At 28.4% G+C, this 13,244-nt stretch overlaps 1 protein-coding gene across 5 annotated transcripts in view; it reads right to left on the bottom strand.

The window, feature by feature from the left end:
* LOC103569821 (syntaxin-1A) overlaps positions 1 to 13,244 on the bottom strand; it is a 57,017-nt gene that overhangs the window by 12,640 nt on the left and 31,133 nt on the right. For all 5 annotated transcript variants that reach the window (XM_008547338.3, XM_053737731.1, XM_008547340.2 and 2 more), the window contains exons 4-7: positions 1,012 to 1,086; positions 705 to 887; positions 524 to 597; positions 37 to 174 (exon numbers count right to left, since the gene is read on the bottom strand). In XM_008547338.3, the coding sequence (XP_008545560.1) occupies positions 37 to 174; positions 524 to 597; positions 705 to 887; positions 1,012 to 1,086 (470 nt within the window). The remainder of the gene's footprint in view (positions 1 to 36; positions 175 to 523; positions 598 to 704; positions 888 to 1,011; positions 1,087 to 13,244) is intronic.

The raw sequence follows: 13,244 nt of genomic DNA, 5'->3' as shown, positions 1-13,244 counted from the left end.
ATAATTAAAAAAAATAAATGAAATAATGACTCTTACCTGACTCTCGACTAACATTGCCATATCCATAAACATATCGTGAAGTTCCCTGATTGAATTTTCGAGTTTTATAATGTCAGCGTGACGTGCTTCAATATCAGCAAGAGTCTGTTTGGCTTGTTGCGTTTCCATTATAATCTAGACACAAGCAAAAAAAAAATAATAATTTATACGACATCCCGATTGCATTAATTGGCATTTTAATTAAATGGATAATGTAGATAAGTTATATATTTAAACCACTTAAAAATTTTCTGCTCATGATAAACCAATTTGTTTTTAATACATCATTAATGATAATTTATAATAAAAGTAGTTTATTAAGTAATTAAATGTATAATAAAAAATAATGAATTTTAAATTTGTAATAAAAATGAATTATATTGCCAGATTACCCAGATTTTTATTATTTAATCTGACTTATAGACATTACCATATAAATATTTCATGAATAATATTATTTTTATAGGATCATATTACAACTCACCCCTTGCGTGAATACTGCAGGATTTCCCTGTTCAAGCATTTCCTCGAGCTCTTCATTAGTGGTAGTTCTCCCCGCTGTATTTTTAAAATTATAAATATTTATTTAAGTTATATATTTATCGTAATGTCTATAATTATTCTTTAACCCAACTTAATTATTTATGATAACAATAATAACTTACTGATTTCAAGCTGTCGTTGTATTCTTCCCTTACATCGTTCTCTGTAATCGGTTTGCGTCCGATTGTACTCTGTCATAACTTCGACGAACTTCCTTGATAATGTCGAATGCTGAGTTTTGCGTATCCTTAAATCTGCGGAAGATTTGTTCGTATGCTCTTCCTGCTCGATATTCTGTTCTATCACTAAAATAATAATGCGAAAATATATTATTTTTTATTGTTATCTGGCTTAAAATTCGATCAAAGTTTTGATAATAAAAGGAATAAATTTTCTACTAGACTATTTAATATGATTTAAATAAATTACCCTTTAATTTTGCCCGAACTTTGTTTGCAGTTTTCTTTATGTCAGCCATGAGATCCTCCAGTTCCATTTTGACTTCTGTTAAAATTTTTTTAAAAATAATAAAATTAGTTTCCTTTTATTTCAGATTTTTTTACATTCATTTTAAATATTTGCTGTAAAAAAATAGGCAATATAAGTCGAATTTCGATAAGTGACCAGCTTAGTTTATTTAGTCGAGAAAATTAAAGAACATGGCCACTAAAAAAAAATTATTTATTGTTTTTAAAAAATTAAAATTATAATTCAAAATGTCAGATTTTGTAGGCTACATTTATTCAGCAAATTTCGTTCGACTCTTAATTAATTTTTTTTCAAATCTAAATTTCGGCAAAATCAAAACTAGTGTCTTTTTTCAATTAATGCTTCTTTTTTTTTTAAATTAATTAATTATGACGTTCGTAATGAGCAATACACTGTAAAAAATCGGAGTCAATGCAAATTTAAAAAAAAAAATCTGTCTACGGAGTGAATAACGAGTTTGTTTTTCTGGCAGAATTATCTGGATTTTAATAAAATCCGCATTTTGATTCAGAGTTTTAAGACCAAAATCAACTCTCCTTCGAAGTGAATTTCGCCCCGATTAAATAAATATTCATTCGCTCTGCATTCAGTTCGGATCTAATCCACAAGTTTTTTCAGTTTGTGTGATTTTAAAATAATAAAATATAAAATACTAGGAAATGTATGTATATGAATACTATCTAAAAATAAATATAAAAGATTATAATGTAATGCAATATTGTACTATAGAGCTGTTTAAAAATTTAAAAATAACGGGAAAACACGTGTTTATTATGTGTTCATTCATACCATTATACTGATAACTTGCCTGACGATAGCGCTACAATAACTACTAGCATATGAATTCTTTAGCAGTAGTATGTCACGTTTCCGACGCCCAACATATAAATTTGCACACATGCTCTCCATAATTGCACTTTCTTTTACAAACACTACCGTTCGAAATTATTGTTTATTTTTTCTAATATCTCCATATATTATTTCTATAAATAAAGAAAAAAAAAGAGAAGGACAGTATTTGCATTTTTAAAGATTTTTTGTAATCCATGAATCCTTAGAAGCTTTTGCGGCAATCCACGAGTATCCGAACTTAAAACTTAAAAAACTTCTTGAATTTTATTTTAATTGGATAAAAAATTCTTTATATTAAAAAAAGTTACATAATTAATTTTAAATGTATCCGTGGCATAGCTTCGCTGCAATATTTCTATTAAATATAAATATTAAATATAAAAAAATCCGAGGATTATTTTTTAATAAATTGAAACTTTTTTTCGAAAAAAAAAAAAATATATGAAGAGAAAAGAAATGTGACAAAGAATTATCCCAGGAGAAATATCTTTATCTTACTATTGATGGCTCAAGTCGAGGCTGAAATGTTGCGTCATATACGCCAACGTGTTATCGACACAATGGTCAAAGTGCTTTACGCGTACGGTAGAAAATGGTGCCTTGAGTGGGCAGAAAAAAAAGAACGATGAAGTATAAGAGCAGAGAAATAAAATAGAAAGTATTGAAGATGCTTCGAGATTCAATACGAGATACAAACATATATATATATATATATATATATAGATCTCTTTTATATATATATTATAGTTTTATTGCCTCAAGTAACAGATCAATCCTTCATCTTTTTTTTCTTGTAACAAACCATTGACGTCAGTCTGGGTCAGCATTATTGGAAATAAGATATTTAGTGGTTTAAGTGATCACTTTGCTGGGCTTAAATAATTTTTCATACTTTACATTGTATCCAGGAAATATTTTCATTATTCATAACATTATAGCTTCGTAGATTCATATATATATATACCACTTTTGTCTCGCTCTTGAAGTACAATTTAACAAGGCAATTTCGTTCAATATTAATAGACAACTTGCTAAAGTTTATTTTATATATATATATATATATATATATTTTTTTTTCTTAATTTGATTTTTTTATTTTTATAGACGATGCACTTTAAAGTTTACAAGATGAAAGAAAGTTACATGAGCTCTTAGTTCTCTTATAGCCATCTCAAAATGGCCTCGTTAGTTGTCATTATATAATATATATATATATATATATATATATTTAAAATGTGATTTGGCTTTGGTCCAAAAAAGTTTAGGAAGGTGAAAAAAAAAAGAACCAAGTTTCTGTGGTGATGAAGGTAGTGTGATAGTGATGGTAGTGGGTAAAAGAGATAAAAAAAAGAGGTGTCCAAGTTTCACTGATTACTTTCATCCAAGTAATCCGGTGGTAATCCTCAATGAGGCTCATAGCCACAAACGATTAGTCGTAATAAAGGACGACCGTTTATAATAGAACTAGATTCAATTAACTTATCTATGTGTATACATCTATATATATATATATAGAGATATATGTGATAATGTAATAATACTACAGATGATATACACACATCAAGTATAATATATATATATATATATATATATATATATATATATATATATAGAGATCTATTTCCAAACCTAAATCTCTTGATTTCCCATGGCTATTTGGATTATTAGCTTCAACCGTCTATTCACTTACAGTTAATCGAGAATTCACTATTATCGAGACCTGTCTATACATCCGTGAATTAACTGATTTACAATTAATTTAATTCCATCAATTTTCCAATTAATAAATATATATACAGGTATATTGGATTTGAATTGTATTTAATATTTAATATTATTGATTTTTGAACTTCCCGCTAAAATAAATTAAAAATTTTCAAAAATAGGAAGTTTTTGGTTTCTCTTCGATTTTTGAAAACTGAGTTTTCAACAGAGTTCTACGTTTTGAAGTCTTAGTAAGCTATTCTGACTATTTTCAAAATGATGTCCGAGTGTATGCAAGTGTACGTACGTACGTATGTATGTAAATATTCTGTAACTTTTGAACGAATGAACCAATTTGACTTTTTGAGGTGGCGTTTGAAGCAGCTCATTAATTCAAATAATTTGTCAAAAATTGGCGATAACCGATACAGTATATTGGAATATATTCCAAAAATAAATTTTTTTGTCATTTAAATTATAAAAATTTTCAAATTTTTTCGATGTACTGATATAAAAATAGTCTTATAAGTTGTTGCTATAAATTTATCTGTTTAAATTCAGCCCTATTCTGCAAAACCATTAGGGATCGACCGAGCAATTAAAGAGGAGACCTAAATAGGGGTATAAAGGAGTTATGACTCTCTAGAATTATAGTTTAAAAGCAACTATCATGCCTGTAAGTTAATGACTAACTTGTGGTAGTCATTAAATTAGAAAAGTTTATTGTCAATCGCACGATTAATTAGACAAATAGTTATTTGATATAAACGCCTGCAGTAAATTGTTTTAATAAAATAATTTTCTTCGTAATTTCTCTAATCAAAAAATATACAAAGATTCTATAATCTATTTAACGTTTGCTTTTAGTCTGAGATAAATTTAAGTTTAAAAAATTAATAACCGTAAAAAGCTTAGGTAATTCATATTAAAAATAACTAAAGTAGTCTATAAAATGTAACAAAGCATTTAATGATTAGAGGATCAACGTAAAGGAAAGAAGGAAGTAAGAAAGGTAAACAATGTGATAAAAAAAAAAAAAAGTATATGATTGATAGGAAAAATAAAGACACAATAAAATGAGATAAAAATTTGTAGAGCGACGTAAAATTACGCTAAGTGGGTCATTGTATCGAGTCTCTCGACGACGAGATAGTATTTTTATATACATATAAATATAAACGTTAAGAAAATGTATAAAAAGATAGTAAGGAGAAACGATGAATAAAAGAAATGCTGAGTTTGTTTGTGACGTTTCAGTTTATTTACCCACAACATAGTGGAAGGTATAGACGTCGCCTCAGTCAAAGAATTGCAACGGCTAGAAAAACTATGCAAATTTACAACAAAGTGTGTTGTTGAATATTTCCACTAGTGGATTCCTTTATCGGGGAGTATTGTGTGTGTAAAATGTCAGAACGTGAAAGGATGGAATTCAGTCGTTCGAAGTTACGCGGGTACTAGAGCTTGCTGGTGCCTGAAGAAAAGGAAAGGAAAGTTAAGGGAAGGAAAATTAGTTTGCAATACATGAGAAAACCCAGTACATGTACGGGGTAGAGGCTCTTGGAATACTAGGACATCAACATCTACGCTAAAGTACCGACAGAGTTATAGCTTTTGTTGCTTATTGATACCGGTAACCAATACAGGGATAAACTGTAACCCCTGTTGGGTGTCACCATAACCACAACAGCTCGTATAATGTCTTTGTTGGGGACAATCTTCGATATCATTAACCTATATTTATTATAATTTTCATGGTTACACTGTAAAAAATATGAAAAACGGTTGATTTTGCGGGACAACTTCAAAACCGCGCTGTTTTCGAGCTCAAAGAGCTTGGAAACATTTTTACTTGTAAATTTTTGAGCTCTTCCAATGGACGCCTCAATTTTGGTCAAGATCGTTGTCTAACAAATTCTATAGAAAATCTAGACTCAGAGCTCAGAAAACCCGATTTTCGAAAATTGGACCGAAACCAATAACATTCCGTTTTTTGAAAATTTTATAGCGGGAAGTTAAAAATCGAGAGTAGATTCAGAGTGATTATGGATTTTATTTAAATTTGAATTCATCCGGGTTTACTCTGCAATTTTTTTTTACGGTGTATTGAAATTATTGTTGATATTAATTTGGGATCAAGTGAATGCTGGTGATGATCATGGTGTTGATAATTAATTAAATACTTAATGTGGATGCAGTTTTATTGGAAAAATTTTATCAAAAACTGCTGTAATAATTATTTTAAAATAAATTTTTGAGATAAAATAGAAAATTTATTTGAAAAAAGTTTTGTTTGAAAACTTTGAAATTATAATGCGGAATGATTCCCACAAGGGGGATTTCAGAATGAGTTTAGAGGCTCATAAATTGTAAACGGAAATATTGTGTCATTTAAATGTTTACGTGGACAGAATATGAAAATCTCTTGAGTAAAATAAATGCAGAAGAGTTTTTTTTGTGTATGCGTATAAAAGAAGTATTTTCAGATCAATTTTAAAGTTTTTTATATTTTATTTTGGTGAATACGCGACTTCAGAGACTATTGACATAAAGTTTTTTAAATGGAGCGAATTTAAAATGATAGAGTATATTATAAATTGAAACGTCACTGATTTAAAATATGTAATCTGATGTTTCAATATTTTTCAAAGTTATTTTTTTATTCTTTTTTTCTTACAAATATTTTATCAAAGTGATGGCTTTTATTTCATTTATGAAAATACTTTTTTTACTATACCATGAAGTATTTATTTATGTGTATTTTACACAACAAAAGATGAAAGCACTGGCGCCGACGACTGGGCCACTCACGTACAAAGAACAAGATTTAGCTAACTTTCGTGTAAATGAAGATAAAATGTTGAAAATAATATATCTTCATAATTTACTACCCTAGTAATATTTTTATTTTTATTTCCAGGTCAATACAAGAGATATGATTCATAGAATCAACTTGCAGCGCACGTGCACTCGTTCTTTGAGAATGAAATTTAAAGAAAAAAAAAATCTATATATATATATATATATATATATATATATAACAGGTAATGCTAGAAATTGCAGTGGATAAAGTTTTCCTACCGTACAAAGTGTCACATGAATGCTACTATGAATTTAATATATATTTATATATCTATACATTTAGCGTGACACGAATTTCAAATCAAGCTCATCATGACAAGTAAAAAAAAAATAATGCAAAGTATTGAAAAGAGTATTTTGTAAGTGAAACGTTCTCATGTATATGAAGTTTACTTAAAAATTAAGACCTGTTTTAATATATTTATATATGGATATATTTATCAACTTTTTTTCTTAAACTTTTGTTGGCTAGATATCTGGTTTAATACCCGAGTAACCCAGAGGGCTTGAATCCCCCACCGAATTTTGTGAATTGGAACTCACCGACTTGGGCTGTTACTCGTGGTACGGTGGACGAGGAATATAGAATGACGAGGATCAATGCTCGGGGCAACGGAAAAGCAATTAGGGTGAATAGATCGCGTCGCTCAATGCGATCCACGACGATTTATTCGAGGTCAAACAGTTTAGCTTTTCATGCATGAATTATTTTCATATACTTGATTTCTACAGAGCTTAGATTCTGTTGGTCCAAAAATAATAAATAACTTGAGTAAATTTAAATTTTTCACGACACTCTAATCAATTTAATTTACTATAATTTTATCTATCAATTTACAATTAATTTAAGAGTTACCCTTAGATCTGATTGAATCAGGCAGTATTGAAATCTTTAAGAACAAGTTGTATGATTATTTACTCAATTTAGATTTTAATTCACTAAATTTGTAACGGTGTATCATTGATCTTTACATGTCTCATTGTTTATTGTATTTTTGTCTATATGACTGATTTAAATTGATTGGATTATCATCTGTAATGATCTGTATGATTTAAAAAATAATTTAAATATTTTATTTTACAATCAAGCTATTGCGAGAGAAAAATAGCAATAGAAGTGTTAAAATTTTTTAAGGAATAAGTTGAATTTTATAAATTTGAATAATAATAAGAATAAGAGCGAATTTATGTTGGCTGAAAATTTAGAGATGGAAAAATGCAACTGATTTATAACAAGAGTATTCTACAGAGATTATTCTCGTAGCCTCTAGTGAGATAATGCAGCTTTGGAAAAGGTGTAAGTTCAAATCCAGTGATAACAGGGTCACGTGGGATGACATTTTATTCTCGATCTTGGCTTTTTCAAGTGTTCAGATAAAATGTGGGAAATTGAAAGGTCTTGAAGGATAGTTCAAAATTTATCTATAGGGAATTCGTTAAAAATGCCATATATATATATTTATTAAATGTAATAGACTTTCAAGTTAAATTGAATTTATAATGGAGCAGAGTTGTGTTGCTTCAAATTTGCACTTCTTGATTGAGTGATTTTCGTCAAGATTTGATTGACTGTTCGCATATACATATGTCTATATTATAAATAGAATATATATGAAGACATAATCGAGTCGTCGATATTGGACATACTACGCAGACGTTCAATGATAAAGTGTACGTGCCTCGAAGCAATTTCGTGACATGGATATAGACAAGAAGTATCTATTTTTCTTCAGGCAATATTTCCGACTAATTTGTGATCTATAAAATAAATTTTACTAAATTTTCCAGATCTAAATAATTTTTTTTCCATTTTTATTATTTTATAAAACCAGAAATTAGAAAAAAAAAATTAAATATTTAATGATAAATTTAAAATGTAATTAACACTGAAACACAGAAATATATTTTATATGGCAATTTGATGGATATGAAGGATTAAATGTATAAATAGATTAAATAATTTAATATGACATGTAGAAGTTTAAACTTTGTTTGAAGCAGAATAAATATAAATGTTATATGAAAATGCACCTTTATAACATTAAATATTATGATTATGAGTTTACAAAGATGTGATTTTATAATGCATTTTAATTGAAGTGAATTCAAACGTTAAAGATTAAATTTTACTTCAGAGGGTTTAAAAAAAATTGTTAAATAAAAAGTAAATTATAAATTTTGTGCTCAATAATTATTGTACAAAATTTTTTAGTCGAAAAAAAAATTAGGATGATATCGAAATATTGATGAGTGTTTTTATATGATAATCGATAATCAAAGATCAATTATTAAGCTTTGGAGATATATCGGTTAAAAATTTTCAGAATGAACGCGGATCAAATCCGGGATGAATGTGGAGCGAATGACTGTGTATTTATTTAATCTCTTTGGAGTAAAATTAACTCCGAAGGGGAGTTTATTTTAATATTAAAATTTCAAATCGTAATAAATGCGGATTTTCGAATGGCAAACCACTCCGGTGGAAAATAAACTCTGTAATAACTCCGATGCGGAGTGATTTTTTCTAGAACTCCGGAACTCCGAGTGACGAAATGAATTCGAATTTAAATAAAAATGATGTTTTCCCATATTATTTAATAAAATAAAAGTTGACAGTTTTAGGAAGCGCAAAATCAGAGAAATAGGGGATATCGACAGATTGAAGGTACTAATCACGTTCTCCATCGGTGTCTCGGCTGGATATTATAAAGGAAATTGGGTTAATGTGAGGTGGAAACGTGCCAGACTCGATTCACGAGTGCGCGTCCGTTGTTGCTGTACAATTCCTCTTCTCGTCCTACGTCTCATCTATATTATCTATACCTACACTTATATATGTATCTACATATAATATATACATATATAAAAATCTATAGGGAACCGTGGTACGAGTTGAGATGCTAGACTCCCATTTAGCGAACTGGCTCTTAAAGAATAAAACCGGAAGCAACTTCTTGCCTGTGGCAATATAAGACCGACCCAAATAAAATATTCAAGTCCACGCGGAATATATTCGTTTTTTTTTTTCATACTAAACTATCTCGGAAATCTATTTGTGTTTAATAGATTTTTTTAATTAAAAAATTTTGTTTGCTTTTTGTTAATTTATTTATAACTTTTTCTTCGTTTAAAATTATAAATTTAGTGAACTTTGAACTTGTCGTTGATAGGTAAACCTAGGATAAATAATTGTCCCTGGCAGCATGTGGTTTCGATAATCCCGTCAAGTCACGATTAATCGATAACCTGGTTATACTGTGACCTATTGAGTAGGTGAACCCTCTCACTCAGTAAAGAACCACTCGTCCAATGTAGTCGACGACAAGCTACGCTACCCAATGATTTTTTTTACTCTACGATTTTTGAAACCATCTAAAATTCATTTTGCTCAACAAAAGCTCGATCCTTTGATCTTTAGTAATTAAATTATCAACTCTTAGATACATGATTTTTTATTTTCATTCGAAAAAAAATTATGTACAGTAAAAAGTTTTTACCCATAGATCAACTGATGCAGATCTGCATCACTATGCATTTGAAAAATAAGTCTGTTCTAGATGTATGGGTGACATATTTTTTTTTTTAAGGTAAAGGCGCATGACATTCAGCCTTTAGAATTATGTGGGCTGCATCCTACAAAATTAATTTAAGAGCTTAATTATTTAATATTTTTTCAATTAAAGACAAATACAAATACTGGATGGCGTTATTTTTTTTGCAAAAACATTGAATAAATAGTATATGTAAATATTGTTTCATGGTATGAAAAGCGAACGATTGGAATTTCAAAAATAAATTTAATCTACAATGAATTTTTCAAACAACATTTTTTATGCATAACTCTGAAATTGATTTATCTACTGAAAAAAAAATTGGTTATCAATATCTCTAATAGCTGAATTTTTATTATTTTTTGTTGAAGTAATTTTTTTTTTTTTTTGATCATGTTAATCGCGATAATCTATTGAATAGTATGAATAAATATCTTTTAATTGGATTAATAAATGCATCATAAATCAGATAGAAATGAACACGCGGTATCAAATGTTGTTAATTTTGATTATTGTTATTTTTTAGGATAAAAAATAATGGAACGGGTAAATATAAAATGGAAAAAAAGAAGTAAATGCGCAATAAAAATGAGGGTTCGCTGATTCACGAGAGAAGTACACGTGGTAATAGTGTACAGTGATGGACAGAGAGAGTCGAGGGTTCGTGGAAGAGCTCCTGAGGGATTTGTAGAACCAAGTAATTCGGTCAAGCACCCGCAAGGTCGACGAGAGTTTCTACCACAAGGGCATGGGCAATGTAATGAAGCATTACCTATGCTATTATTCTCGATCTTTCTCTTTTCACCCTATCTATCTACTTCTATCTCTATTTATCTCGCCCTATTTTAGTGTTTCACTTCTGATTCATTTATAATACCCATCTTTCCCACTGCATGCTTCAAATAATCTCGAAATTCTGTAGTCATTAACAACTGAGTAATTAAAATTATCATTATTATTATTTTATTGGAATTATACTTACAAAATCTTCTATTTTATTTAATAAAATTTTTTATTTAAATATATTAAGTTATGCAAAAGTCGGGAGCGAATTCGGGGTAATTACGGATTTTATTTCAATCCGAATTCACTTGGAGTTTCGGAGTTCTTGAAAAAAATCACTCGGCATACAGAGTAAATAGGGAGTTTGTTTTTTTATCGAACTGATTTCGGAATGCTCTGGATTTTATTTAAATCCGGATTTACTCCGATTCGGATGTTTAGTATTAAAATAAACTTCTTTTCAATCTTAGGAGATTAAATAAATAAACAGTCATCCACTCCATATTCACTCCGCTAATTTTTACAGTGTAAGAACCATAAATATAAGAATAATTTCTTACAAAATAATAATAATAATAATAATAATAATAATAATAATAATAATTTTATTTTAGAACATTAACTAGGGATCCACTCGTTATCGGTAGATAAGTTAAGACCTTTCTCGTTTTAGTTTGTATCTCGTAATCCTATCTCTAGGAAAAAAAAAAAACAATAATAATAATAATAATAATAATAATAATAATAATAATAATAATAATAATAATAAATAAAGATAAATAAATGAGAAAATAGAAGTAGAAAAAAGGAAGAGCTTTAAGTAAGTAACGTAATGAAACTCCTCATACTATCCTTTAAGATATTTCTATCTATTTTTCATTCAATCCTTTACTATTATTACTTATAAAAGATTCAATTTCTACACCTGAATTTCTTTTTTTTTATTTATCAATAATTTTTTACACACTATGAAAAATTCACAACAAATTTTACTATGGGTGCATAGTAACACCGGATTGTAAGAAAACTGGTACAAAATTTGTGTGTGTATGTGTCCCATAGTAAACGTATGTGCAAAGGCCACAATCGTGTAGTCTGCGCATACGTTTACTATGGGACACGTAAATATTGTACCAGTTTTCTTATAGTCCGGTGTTACTATGCACCCATAGTAAAATTTGTGGGGAATTTTTCACAGAGTAGCATTATTCTAACTCCTCGTTTAAGTAATAAAAATCTGGGCATCGGTTGGCCCTGCTAGCGTTATTTCAGAAGACGTCGTCTAAAGATTCTATAGAAAATATATAGAAAATCAGGACTCATTTTCAATATTGTAGCGGGAAGTTAAAAAAAAATTATCACTTTACAATTAACTATACTGCTGATAAGTAAAATTTATTTTATTTCAATTAATTCAATGAATACTCGTAATTAACAAGTTGCGAATTAATTTAAATTCGCTTATCGGTTGTTTTAGTTTAATTTGAATTGCTCATTCTATAAGAGTTTAATTTAAATAACTTTTAACTAAAAAAAAAAATTTATTTTAAATTTATCAAGCTTTCATTGCAAGCTCTGAGAAAACGTTAGTTTACTACAATTTTTTTTTATAAAAACCACTTGAGCGAAATTTTGTTCAAGTCTTTGCTGACTACAATGTAAAAGAGCTTTTTATGCACAAAGACTAAAGCTTTAGTCACAAGTAGTAAAAAAAATTCCAAGATTATAGTATATCTATAATAGCTGGTTATAGATGCACACACATACACACACGCACACATAGAAATCTTTATGGCAATAAGATAATATGTGTAGATCAAGAGGTTAGTGTTCTTGTATTAAATTTTTTCTGTCCTAACGGCGACACTTAGTCTCCATTGTATCCAGCTAAATTTATATATATAATAATAATAATCAATCACTATTACTACCATACTGTACTAGTAATATAGTACTAGTAATAGTATAGTACGTAGTAGTTGCAACAGTACGAACCCTCATAGAAGACTCACAAGTTCTATACATCCAGTTATTATTGATTAGCTTTTGTTGAATTTCATCGTAAATCATCAAACTATAATACTAAGAAAATTAATTTTGTTAATTTTCTCGGGTCATAAGACTGTACCCGTATGAAAAAACAATATATGGTTAAAATATATAAAATCATATATGTTTGCAACAAAAAAATATATGATATATTATATTGTATATTATAAAAAGTCATATAGAGATTTTCGCAGATTCAATATAGAATTTTATACAGTAGTAAATATATGTATTCCATATTTGTAATTTATATGTTTTTTATATTAAGCCATACATACATTTACATTTACCTTATAATATATTTTATTGATATATTTCCTTTCATATTCAAAAAACATAAAATTTTTATATGAAATGAAATATATGGTAGCA

Source organism: Microplitis demolitor, chromosome 3 (assembly GCF_026212275.2).
Source record: "Microplitis demolitor isolate Queensland-Clemson2020A chromosome 3, iyMicDemo2.1a, whole genome shotgun sequence".
Lineage (NCBI taxonomy): Eukaryota > Metazoa > Arthropoda > Insecta > Hymenoptera > Braconidae > Microplitis > Microplitis demolitor.
The sequence above is the reverse complement of the archived record's forward strand: the minus strand, read 5'-3'. Positions and strand labels throughout refer to the sequence as shown.